This window comes from Rhea pennata, chromosome 2 (genome assembly GCF_028389875.1).
Source record: "Rhea pennata isolate bPtePen1 chromosome 2, bPtePen1.pri, whole genome shotgun sequence".
Classification (NCBI taxonomy): Eukaryota; Metazoa; Chordata; class Aves; order Rheiformes; family Rheidae; genus Rhea; species Rhea pennata.
This window is the reverse complement of record NC_084664.1, coordinates 71,344,549-71,358,471: the sequence shown is the minus strand read 5'-3', so window position 1 is coordinate 71,358,471 and position 13,923 is coordinate 71,344,549. Positions and strand designations below refer to the sequence as shown.

Sequence of the window (13,923 nt, the reverse complement as noted above, 5' to 3'; positions counted from 1 at the left end):
GCCAAAGTAAATATGGTTTCATGGTTTTAAAATATAAAAAGAGTATTTCTATAGAGGGAGTATTCTAACCAAATAAACTTTAAAATAAAACAGTAATAATAATAAAGGAATTCTCAACTGCATTAGAAAAATTCTTATCTCTAAAATTCCTTCTTAGGTCACACATGCAACATGAGGAAGCAATAAAAATATCTCAGGATGAATGGAAAGTGTTGAATAAAAAGGCGATGTTAAAGCATTACATCAAGACGCTTAAACTCAAAATGTTATTTGAGATATTTAGGGGCCTCTTAGAATTTAACCATAAAAAGCAAGTTGATAAAAGAAAAAAAAAAGCATACATTAGGGCAGAAATGGTATGAGAAAAATTAGAATGGCTAACACAGGTTTCCAAGGGCAAATAGCTAGAAAACAACACACAATTACTTTAAATGAACCTGAAAATCCAAAAGAGAGTGCCCATGGCACTGCTAGAGTTAACGCAAGCAGTAAAGATGACAGAATAATGAAGACTCATATTTCCTAGTGAAGAGAATGTGCAAAAAATTTCTATACTAGATCTGTTCTTTTCAAGTAATGGAAATGAGTAACTTCACAAAGATTCAGAAAAATAGGGAAATAAAATGATATGTTAAGTAGTCATTATGCAACACATATCCAGGGACAACACTGCTACTTAGTTGTCAAATATAGGCTAATGAAAATATGTAGCCTGACAAAAACTGACTGAAACTATGTAGTTTTTCAATGCAAATTGCTCCTAAGACAGAGGCCTGAAGTAAGTGTTGCTTTTACATTTAAAAGTCCATAAGCCAAATGGTATGTGAGCTGTGTCAAGGAATACATAGAAACACTTACTCAAGGTGCTGCCCTCACCTGGGAATGGACTGAGACATGGACTATGTAAGCAGCTGTGCAGGGCAGGTAGGCAACTACAGAACAGCTCCTGTGAGGTATGATCAAGATCTTGCTGCTTACTTAGCCTATACAAAGAAGAGACTATACACACCACGTTGACCACCACCAAAGTAAGGACAACGAGAGCTGGCAGGCAGCTGCTGCAGTGGGGAGTAAGTCAGCACAGTATAAAGCAAAAATCTCACAATTCTGTAGAAGCTTTTCAAAAATATATTAATTGCTATAACATTTCTAGTGCTTTCTGATCCCCTTAACAATGTGGTAACATCTATTATGTATTTTTCCACTTATCTTTTCTCTGTGAAGTAGAAAGTATGCAGTGAGATATTTTAAAATAAAAATTAAAATGTATACACACATTTTACTGGATAATTATGCTGGAGAAGGTAGGTTCAGAAACAGGGTTTGCTTTTGTAAGAGGGGATAGATTTTTGATAATCTATAGTTTTTAATGGAAAAAAATAATTCTAGTATTTGGCAGATGCTCCAAAAGCTTTTTCTCACTTACATATGAACTTTACTTTGGAACTTTTTGGAGTATAGGTATCAGAAAAAAGAATACAACTGTTCTCTCCAAAACACTAAGCATTCTTTACATATATAAGATCTTAAGTCAAATACCTTGACTTAATACTATAAGGGAGAACAATATAGAGAATAGCCTAAAGCCATTCTGTAGTTTCATGTCCAAATATACTGTATTGGTGCTGTCCAGATGACAAGTTATAAATAACTAAGTTATAAACAATGCATTGCTTTGTCAGGATGGGACAGAGTCTTCAAGGTTTGGGTAGAGAGACAGTATAGCATTCTTCATGGATGCTGCTCTGTGTGAGAGTTTAGCAAAAAAAATCCAGAAGATTTCCTAAACAAAGGAATGAAAAGTCCTATTGTGTGTACACATTAAGAGGCTGATATTGCACCTGGAAATTTTCTACAGGCTGTCTCCCCACCAGCATATAATCTGTTTGTTGCATAGTTTAAGTTTCCAGTACTCTGTAACATCTGCTTATTGCCTTTGTGAGTGCCCATGCTAATCAATTCAACAAGTGTCTATTTGTGTATGCTAGAAATAGAATTGATCCACACAGCATTTTGTCTCTAAAGTAAAAGTACAAAATCACCTATTAGGTTTGAGAAACACCTTTTAGTGCAATACCTTGACCTGAGGGAGATCTTCTTGATGACAGAGCATTGTTTCATGATCAAGCATTGCATAAAGATCTCATGGCAGGCGACTAGATGGCTTCCCTCTCCCCATTGACTGTAGGACTAATCCATCACTGCCATTAAATATCTTTTAGTACAATGTCTTCGCTTGAATTCATGACATTCCAGGTGAAAAATACTGGCTATAATCAGCCAAGTTCAAGACTGGCTTTCTCCATGAGCTTGTTCAGTGACTAAAGGCAGTACTAGAATATCAAGGATCTGTCTTTTAAGTGTCAGACTAAAGATTCAGAGGAACAAGGGAATATTCTTCCTCAAAAGAAGAATTAGCTACATTAGACAATTTATTATCCCAAATATATATATTTATTTTTTTTAGGAGAGAATTTGATATCTTCAGCAAAATCTGTTAGAAGGATTTTATTGGTAGTAATGCAGCTTCAGCATATTCTTGAGTAATTCACTGTTTCATTTCAGCATCTGTTTCCCAATATAAACAGTAAAACTGTCTTTTTCTATACAATGATGTTTGCTTCCAGAATGAATAGCTAGAAAGGGTCTTTCAAGGATCTGTGAATACTCGGGACAGAATCCAGTGGGAGAAATTGATCAGATCCTTGAGTCTATTTTCTGGAAGTAGAGTCTTGCTTTTCTTAATAAGTCTTTGGACTTTGAGGGTGGAACACTTTTCATCTCCTTCTTGCTTTTGATATTAAGAACAGATCAAATCACCAACATAACAGATCAAAATGTTCCTGGATGGGTTATAAAGCCTCTAAATCTTGACGCTTAATATCAATTCAAGTAAAAATGTGAGATCCATCAGAGATTTATCTCTTTTGAAAGAAGCAGGAAAGTGTATGAGGAGATGAGCTTCTAAATTGTTGCAAGTGTGATACTGCTGAATGAATACCGAAATATCCCAAAGCCAGTGGTATTTCCTGACTACCAAGAAGTATCACTGTGGTCCTCTAGTAACTCTGTAGCAATCTGTAGCTTTCCAGGGAGGCATAAAAGCATTATTACTTTTGGCTTGGTTTTCAACCTTCAGAAGAATAAATCTGGATGAATGTATCTTGGGTATTTGATGCTTAAAGGAAAGAAATGCCACTGACTCTATTATGTATTGAGCATCCTTGGTGAATGAAGAAAACTATCATAGTGTCTTTTATGTTAACCAGTCGGGTATCACTGATGATAGGCCAAATGCTCATTAGGTTGGGAATCATTTACTGGTAGTCTTAGTTTATTCTTGGGGAGTTTAGTGGTGCTGCTATCAAAAGCAGTAAATGACAGCTTTTAATCCATATCTACATGACCTTACTGGTGTCACATCTGATTTCCATTCCTTGAATAGTCCCTTAGGATGGACAATTATACCATAAAATCCTAAGGGGAGAAATAGCCTAGGTTGCCAATACAGTGGGAAGGATGAGTGCTATTGGATACCTTTGGTGGTTGAGTTCTCAGAACAAGCCTAGCTGGAGAGAAGTGTTACCAGAGCAGTAGTGGTGTGCCAGCAGTGTGACTGCATAAAAACAGCACAATTAACAATAACAATACATGAAAATCCCATTATCATACTTCCATATTCCACAGTAATAATTCCATTCTAAGAACTGTTATTCCAAATGAAAATCAGTACTGCTCAATAAATGAGCAGGAAAATTTGCATACAAAAATGTTGAGGTTAATTGAAGCTAATGATAATTGTGAGAAACCTAACCAAGGTAAATGAATAGACAATATGATAACAGTTGACATTCAATGTCAGTAATTATAAAACAGTTCTCACTTAAAAACAAGGGAACTACATATAAATTCTTTAGTGGTCTTAATGTATTGAAATGAATTTCTGTTTAATGGTGTACAATGGTGAAAATGAGTAAAGAAAACTTAAGAAACACATTGAACAGTAGAGAAAACTATTACTCAGGTCTTCAAAAATACCATATGCAGTATTAGTCATCTCAAATAAAAAGAATGCTTTATAGTTTCTCTGTTATAAGGAAAAGATCTTTTTAATATTGGGATTATCCACCAAAGGAAAATAAAAATGTGTGATAAACAAATGCTAACTAATGAATGCTACAGCAAAGGTAAGTGGGGAAGATTCCTTTTTTTTTTTTCCTTCCCTAAAAGAACAATAAGAAATGTTCGATGTGACTGAAAAGTAACATTTTTATTATTGAAAATGGAAGCCATTTTTCACACAGTTCATAATTAGCAATTACACTGAACTGTGAAAACTTAGCAAGAGTCAAAAACAACTAATATTTATACAGGCAACAAAAGTATTCAAATAGTGAATGCTTAAAAAAATGCTGTGAGATACGTTCATCTGCTATTTGAAGTCACTAGTTATCATGGACTATTGGTGAAAATTTAGGCAAGACCAAAGAACTTTCACTATGTTTCTATCTTTCTCCAACACTGCATGTGCCAAATACTGTTGCAAACAAGCTGTTAAACCAGATGAATTTCAGGTCTAGTCCATTCCTGTTCATTTGGTTGGAATATAGTAACAGAAAAGTTAACAGTGGGGCCAGATCTAAAATTGCAATTGCTTTCTGAAGAGGAATAAATACCAACAAGTTTCATTTTATTAAGTAGCTGAAGCAGCAGCCGTTCACCTGCCATTTTGGAACTGACTGCCCTATTTCCTTATTTATGCCAATTTGATATCTGTTTCTATGGAAACAGAAAGAGAACTAGCCACTAGCTGAGTCAATTTAAGCTGCTGGATCCCTGTTCTCACATTTTTCTGTTTCCTTGGAAACTGATGTCAAATCAGCAAGATAAGTAAATCAACTTTCTCTCTTTAATATTTACTCTTTCTTTGGACCTTACGTAGATCCTCTGGGCCAGCAGAACGTTTACAGCTACTTTAGTGGCCATTTTCTTCCTTTCTGGAATGGCTGCTAGACACCAGCAGGCCCCAGTGGATGAAAGTAAAAAGTCTTAGTTTCCGCTGCTGGCTGATGGGCCACTACAATGGCAGGACTTGAAAGCAGGCTACAGATTTTAGGAGACATTAGGCTCTCACAGTCTGTAATATTTCAAATTGGAATGGAAGAAACTAAATTTACTTTTAAAATAATAGGGTGAAACAGATGGGCATAATTGGCTAACAAGCTCTGATCTGCATTAGCCTGAACATCCACAGAAACTAGTTCAGACAATTATTTATTTCATTTCATAATGTATGTTCTCTCCAATCCAGCTATTAGCTGACTGAATAGCTCAACAGCAAAATGTAAACAGCAAACTCTAAATGCAGGTGATACTGCTTGAGCATGGGGTTGGACTAGCTAAATGATCTCCAGAGATCCTTCCAACCATTCTGTGTTTTGTTTATGATGTATACAAAGAGAAAAAAAAATCTACTTGTCTCAAAAAAAGTGAAGAGTCTGCATAGTTCTACTTGACTCTATGAACTAGAATCAGACATATTTACCAATTCCAGACAGATGTTACTCCCACATTTCTGGTTACAAACTTACACACACACACATATATGTGCCCTTCTCCATTATATAGATTTGGGCTAGAATATTTTCCAGTCTTAGTGTAGCAGTATCATGACTAGTACTAAAGGTTAGACCCTAGAAAAGCACACAGGCAACTAAACTAGGACTTTAGGAGAAGTCTATATGAAAGTGATCAATGCACATCAATGTAACCAAATCCCAATCTTCACTTTTTTTCTTCTTTTTTTTAACACACAAACACATCAATTCCACAAGACACGATACTGTCCTAAAGAAAGGTTTTATATTTAGCAGCCTCTACTTTTAGTTAACTAGTCTAACTCTTAGGATATGGAATTATGGTCACCTTGGATGTGCTCTTTTACTGCCTTTCTTTTCACTCCTAATATACGAATTCCTTTCCAAGTTTATAGGACATCTCAGTTATGTCCATAGAGATTGATATAAAGAGATGAGAAATTCTCTACCTGCTCCAAGCTGGTTAGTGACAAGCTGGCTCCACAGTCACTATTTTAGTATGCTGCTCAACTCAAACACTGAGATTTATTAGCCTTGATTCACCAGCCTTAACATAGTTATGAGTTAAGATGGAGCTCTGGATCACAGCTGTTAAGCCTGAAATAACTCTTATCTCTTGGTGATGTCTACGTGCATGCAATCCATAAGTACATAAAGCTTTTCAGTGAATTGGGTCATGAAGACAGTTTTTAATGCTGATATTTATCAGATCATTAAGTAAAGATACATTCTATAATATCTAAAACCAGCCTTACCTAGAATAAATGAAGATCAAAGCTGTGCCTAAATGACACATAGTATTGATTTAATGAGTGTAAAATGTCATATTCTTTGACAGAAGTTGCTGAGCTACAAGGAAACCCTAAACTAGACAAGTATATCAATGAAATTTTGCTCTGCTGATGTGTCTTATTATCATGAAGGTGTTAATGGTGGATTTATTGGTTACAGAATGAAAACTTTTGCCAGGGTAGCTACATCACATTGGGAGCAGGATGAGCAGCATATTAATATTCCTAAACTAATAAATAATAAATGAAACTCCTAACAGGGATGCAGACTAAACTGTTGCTGAGTTTTGGTTGTTAATGAAATGGTTCAGACTTGACTACTTACATTTCTGGTTAGCTTACAAACTATTTTCTTTCTTTCTCTGATCAGTGGTCTAGCATCATTACCTTAAATAACTTCCAGAACCATATATTTAGTTGAATTTACTTGCATTCCAGATAATATCTCTGGAATATTCATATTACACTAGGAGCAATCTCAGCCCTGAGCATCACACTAATTCCTACAAGCTTGATATACTTGTGTCAGTAGACTGATGCATCTTAGGTCATTTGCAGCATAGTGTTGAATCAGTTAATGTGATTTTGTTCTGAGTTAGCTAGTTAAATAAAAAGCTTAGGCAAAATTACTTAGTTTAAATCAGGCTTATTCTGTCTTAGTCAGAGAGATGAAAGGCACTGATTTTACGCAGTCCACATATGGAATTTTTCTGGTTGAACTTAAAATCACAGTCTAAAAATCCCATCTTCCAAAACATCAATTAAGACTTTGCATAGCAAACAAGATAATAATATTTAGGTTTGCTGCTGCAGCTGTAATCAGGAAAAATGATTTTACTTTAAGTTGAGTTTGACTCCTAAAAATGCAGGCTTTGGTGTTGGAACTCCCTGTGGAGAAGGATTAGTAACACCACTCCAGTCAAAAACATGTACTGCATGATGCCATCCACAAAAGATTAAGTACTGACAGATCAATGATGCTGGGTTAAGGACATACACAGGTTCTTCACAAGGATATACTAGATCATACAGAAATTATTTTCTCTGCTTTGTTCTGCATTCCTTTCCAAATAATTTCTAGTACTTAGACTGTTTGATTGCTACTCAGCATATTTTCATGGAATTTTCTAACACCAGTGTCCTGCTCCAACATAGCACTGAAGGAGTCAGAATATAACATTTTTTATGTAACCTTAGGACTTTTTTATTCCATATGCATCACTTAATACTTTTCTACATTGAATTTTATCTACCATTTTATTTTTCAGACCTAGAGTTTTGCAATGTCTCTCTGCAATTCTTCACAATCAGCCCTCATTTTTACTATCTGGAATAACTTGCTACCATCAATAAATTTTTGTCATCTCATTATTCCCTTCCTTTTCTATTGAGCAACACATGCCCCAGCACAGATCCCTGAAGAACTCCACTGTCTACGTGCCTTTTTCCTGAAGAATGAACTTTTACTTATTCCTTGTTTCCTTCTTCTAAACAATTTTATATTCATATAAGAGCATCTGTATTATTCCAATACTATTAAGTTCCCATGACAGCCTTTGATGAAAGAAATTTCAGGAATCTAACGGGCTATGTCAAGTTCTGTCCACATGCTTGCAGACTTTGTCAAAGGATTTCACTGAATTTGTGAGCTACATGTTCCTTCACAAATGACATACATCTTAACTCATCCTCAGTGTAGCACATTTAACCCTAATTCTTTTCTTGATTATAATTTTTATCAGTTGGACTGGTACAGACATCAGCTTACAAGTCTGAAGTTTCCAATCTTTCTTGAAAACATGGCAAAATGTCTGCAACCTTCTGCTTAGATATCAAAGCAATTCTCGGCTAAAAATTAAATACTGCTGTTTGGCTATTACTCGCTTGAATTCTTTTAGAAATGTTGTAAGAATATGGTTCTAGTGAAACATTTTTGGTGGCTTTGTCTATTTATTCCTTGAATTCCTCTACCAGCAATTCCAGTCAGTTTTTCAATGAGTTCAACATAAAGGCTCTGTCATAGGAATCTCCACAAGCTCTTCCACACTGAAAAAGGCAGAAAAATACAGCCTTGTTCTCTCCAAGTACTTCTTTTACATTCTGATCAGCTATTGCCCCCAAGATTCCCTGGCAAGCTTCCTGCTCAGAATATTTAGAGAAAGATTTATTGTTCATGTTTATGACTTTTGCAAGTTGTTTTTAGCCTGACTTATTGTCTTCTACATTTAACCTATCAGAGTTTATGATCCTTTCTGTTTTGGTTATTTGGATACAGCTTTGGTTTTCTTGCTGTTTAGTCATGCTGAGGTTCTTCTTTTTCAAGTCATGCTTAATAAAGACACACATTTACTCTGTGCCTCTGATATGGTATTCTTAATACTCTCTAGGCCCCTTGCAAAGATTTAACTCTCTAGGGTCTCCTCTGTAGCTTCTTTTTAAAAGCTTCCTCAGTTTTATGATGTCCCCCATTCTGAGGCTGAGTTCCACCCCCAATGATTTTTTTTTTTCTTTTTGGCAGTTGTTGCTTGAAGTTGAGAAGCATTCTGTGTCAGAAAATGCTTTTGCATTAAATGAGACTTAAGCTACAGTACTCTATACAAAGCATATGTAGGAGGAACCATACTCTTCTTTTGTAGAAGATCAGGGTACAACTACAGAACTTTAAAAGTTCTTACTTTTAAAAGTCCCTTACTCTATCTGTAACCTACTTGTTACAACAAACAAATCCAACAACTATCCACCAAATCCAACATTGTCATTTTCTTTTAATAGAAACGTTTCTGAGACTTTTTGAAGCAGAGCTCTGCTTTAGGAAAGCAATTAGAGTTCACCTCAATGTTTATATCATAGGTACATAATTTTAATGATGAAATTCGCTTGCATAATACTTTTATTTCCTTCCCTCCCAAAATCCATTAGTTTAAAACATTATGCATAACTTAGAGTAAAAATGAAAAACTCTAATACAAAAATTAAGTTATTTCTATGCTGAATAGAAAATACATTTTTTAGTATGCATATTCAGTGAACATGAGTTTTTTAAATATCCATTTTACATGGGCTTGCATGTTTCTCAGAGAGTTTCAGTTCTAATACAGATTTCAGGAACTGATGTGCAGCCCAAAGTCTAGGAAACATTAAGCTTTAAATGACATAAATTAAGAATACACATTTACAAGCTCAAAGGTAAGCTGCAGTCACTTAAAAGTGAAATAAATATTAATTTTCAAGTCTAGGGTATTTATGTTTTAATAATTTCTAAAGTTATTGCTACAAAAAAAATTCACTCCAATCAGACGTAGAGATCTTCAGGTGTGGCTTCCCTTTTATTAGGGAAAGAAGTTAAATCTTGCTAACACAGCACTAAAATAAGTAATAATGTAAGTGGATTTTATGACTACTCATCGTAGTATGTTTGTTTTTATACAAGTAGTGAAATAGTTAACAATACTGACAATTGAAATATCACTTGCAATGCAGTTGAAGCTTAATGAAGTAAACGTGGCTATTAACATGCTGCTATTGTTTCAAACTCTCTGCAAACAAAGACAGAAGTGTCTGTACAAGAAACATTTTCATTACATTTTCCATTTCTTATTGACAATCATAATGACTGGTGAATATCTTCTAAAAAAAGTTCAAACTCTAGGAAAAAATCGAGAGATCTCTTTTCAGACTGAAAAATGATTTTTTGAAAGGTATCCCTTGTACTTTCGAAGATACCATTCTAAGACGTCTTCCAGAAATTGTATTCAACTTAAAGCTAAAATCTTCTCTTAATAAAATCCCAGAACTATACTGCAAAGTAAGAGTAAAGTAAAAGCAATGGAATAAAATACCACACCTTTTCTTGCATTAACATCCAAGAGCAAAATATCATTTTTTTTCTTCCTGACCGCCAAACATTGGACAACAGAATATAGCTTGTAGATTATCCTGAGATAATCTAGTTTTCAGATATCTCCAGTTTCCGTGTTGGAAGTAAGGAACTCTCAAAGACTGCCAATTTACATGAAGATACAATATTATATATTTTTAAGTTCTATATATTTGATACTATGGTGTTGCTGTCGTTTACGTTCAGAAAGCTCTACTTCTAGAAACCTATCAGAACACTAGAAAAAAGGTGACAGTAAGCTATTATCTTCTTCCTGTCAAAACCTCTAGCATGGAAATTACATTAAAATAGGAACAATCACTGTGTGTGCATGCACATGCTCTTGCTGAGAATAAGCACAGCTGTAGGTCACAAACTTCTGCAAAAGACTGCAGTATATGCAGTGACCTCTACTGCATTTATTTTGAATGAATTCACACTGAAATCTGCAAATAGGTTCTGGTATTGTATTACTTATTGCAACAGAAAATCTTAGCGAAGAACTTTCCTATGTTTACAATGCTTTCATCTAAAATATCTCACAAGTGACAGAAATGTGACACCTTCAAATACAGATAGGATTTCTGTTGGTTGTAGTGCTTCCACTTTTATTCACTTTTGAAAAAAAGAACATACCTCCCCCACGATCCCAAATACACAAAAACTTGACCTGCTTTCATATAATCTGGTATATCCTTAGCTAGGCCCTATTGAAAGCTATAGATATAGATACATGACCATGAATATCAGTTGGGCTTAGGGACATACCTCCATGTTATACTTTTCCACTGTCCTTCTCAGAGGGTCCACAACCTGCCAGCAAATCAGGATGCAAAGATCAATCAGTAGCATCCCTCCAACTATCACCAATAGCTTCTGGTCTTTAATGATCTGGAGACACACACATACACAAAAAAACAAACAAACAAACAAAAGAACGAAACAAAAAAAGGAGATTCCCATGAGCCAGTTCCCTGTACAGTTTTCCTCCTATATAGGGAAAAAAAAAACACAGGCTGCTAATAAATACATTTTTTAGTAATGAACAAAGTCAAGTTTCAGAAGTATCAAAATATGAAAGCAAGAAGGAATAACTTAGTTTATTTCATGTTTATTAGCAGTATCTGAAGTGCATTCAAACTCCTAAAAAAGAGACTGGGAGGATTCTAATATATTAATATTGACTTCCAGGATTAATATTAAATGCTGAAAAATAAGCTTTTTTATTCCAGAGACCCACTGTTGTGTTTAAGAGTGTAAATATGGAAAAGTGTTCATTACAGTGCTCAAAACAGGAGGTGTTAAGCAAGAATTCATTTTTTATTATGATTTATAATGTTCACTTTTTCATAACATTCTTAGATGTGGAAAACACAATTGTGAAATCTCAAAATTTAGGCTGGTTTTAGAGATTTCTTTCTGTTTTTAACCTTTCCCTTTGTTACCCAGGGAGAGGAAAAGGATAATATATTTTTTCTATATTGAAAAAGGCTTTTGTGTACATGCAAATCATTTTGCATGTATTTTAAGTTCAAAAGAGAAAACAGATTTTCTATTAAGAACAAGGTAAACTATATATTACACTCTTGTATGGCTGCATATAATTCCTATATTATTTCTACTTGTATACACACATCACCATAGACAAGTATAGACTGCAAGGAGATTATTTAAGTTGCAAAGTTTTAATAATGTTCAAAATACCAGACTTAAATTAACTTCAATGCAGTCCTCCTGTGCCAATGTTTATGACATTTTAAAATGAACATATCCTTCTATACTCATCCAATATTCAAAACATATTGCCCAAATGTTTTAACATGGCCAAACCCATATATTTTACCCTATTCTTGGTTGTCATTTCATCCAACTGAAATAGTCAAAAATATTAAGTCTGAGATGCTTAATAAGGCTGTGGTTATTTCAATGTAGTTTGCTAAACTCGTTAGAAAGTTGAACATCGATTATAAAGCCAAAATTGTAAGCTAATCTTAAAACAGGTAGGATAGTATTCTGGCCTGGGATAAGTAATGTTTGTATTGAATTCTTATCAAGCTTAAAGAAAGGACAGAAGTTAATAAAATGTGAAATAAAGTGGGAGGAACTTTTGAAAGTTTGTTTTTCACATTGTTTAGTGAAATGCATTCTTTATTCTGAAAGAAGTTTCTACCACATTATGCATCTTCTCTGTTAAACTCCTATTTTATTTTATATACCATCTGGAGTAAACTAAATATAAAACTAAGGCTAGCAATCAGAATGATCTAAATGACTTGATATATCATTTTCATTTTCTGAGACCATTTATTTAAACATAGGAACCTAACATTATCATAACTGACCAGGAAAATGATGCTTTTCACATATTTGCACAAATAATACATCCATCTCAACAGAGATAGAGCAGGCATGTCTGTAAAAGAAGGGTAAAAACAAACTTATTTGGCAAAGAGAACTTTGAAGGGAAAGGAAGTTGTTGGGGTTGGGAAGGAGAAGGAAGAAAGTTGCAATGTATTTTCTCTGTAAACTAAAAAGAAAGCAGATATTAAGCAAAGACTCTCAGAGCCAGTTTAGTTGGTCTCTGGTCTACTTTGGGTCAATGTAACTATGCTTAACATTTTACTCATTTTCCAGGTAACAATCAAAGCTGGAAAAGGACTGACTGTTGATCACTGAGATTATTAACTGTAAAGCGGCAATTAAAAAAGCCCACACAATGCTTATCTCTTAACGCCTCTAAACAGGACTTAAGTGAAACATACCTAATTCAGGTGCCATCAAGTATGAATGGGCACACATGAGAGAAAATCAAGAGGAGCCAAGTCCAAATAGAAACTGGATTTGGATAATATGTGGGCATTTCAGTCCAATACAAATTCATGATCCAGAAAACAGCTGCCTCCTATCAAAGTCAGAAGTGTTTTTACCAACCAAGCTGTTTGGTAGGAAGTATGACAAAAGGCCTGTGAGCAGTGGAAGCCAGTCTTCCCTTTGCTATGGCACAGTCAGGCACCCACTGCAAGCTGCCCATCCCACTTGGCTCCCTGGATCCATTTGGGACTGGCACATCTGCTACTGCCCCACAGCCTGGACTCTCAGGAGAGATGGAGAGTGTCCTTCCCAGCCTCCTGCCCAGGACTCATTTGGTAGGTTTTAACCTTCTTGGAGAGGAAGGAAGGAGGATTTGAATGAAAGTGTCTCATACTTGGTATTATATACGGAGGGAGATGTGGCTTCTTTCCCATCACTGGATGAATTTTAAGAAACAGCCCTTGTTTGAAAGGAATAATTTACCCTTCACAAGTATAATCATTGCTTGCACCTGAAAAGCACTAAAACATTTCCGTCCATCCTTCCTAAAATCAATAGGGCAGTATGGTTCAAGAATCAACCCTCAAAGTTTCACTGCTGTCTAATCCAGCAAGTAGAGTGTACTGCATCTTACCAGTTCTTGCCAACAATGTGTAGAGGATAAGCACATAACCTGATCTCAAATTGCACTCCAAGAGTTGTGTGACCATAAATTAACTAATACACCATTTAAATTTGGTTCTTATTGAATTAGAGATGAATTGTGTAGTAGCTTGTATTTTTGCTAGTGCTGCTTTCAGTAAAGATATGTTCAGCAAACATACACAGACATATCTGTGCATATCTA

At 35.0% G+C, this 13,923-nt stretch overlaps 1 protein-coding gene across 1 annotated transcript in view; it reads right to left on the bottom strand.

Moving 5' to 3' along the window:
- Positions 1-13,923, bottom strand: part of GABBR2 (gamma-aminobutyric acid type B receptor subunit 2) — a 431,294-nt gene that overhangs the window by 98,527 nt on the left and 318,844 nt on the right. Inside the window, exon 13 of the mRNA XM_062567958.1 lies at positions 11,034-11,156. Coding sequence (XP_062423942.1) covers positions 11,034-11,156 — 123 coding nt within the window. The remainder of the gene's footprint in view (positions 1-11,033; positions 11,157-13,923) is intronic.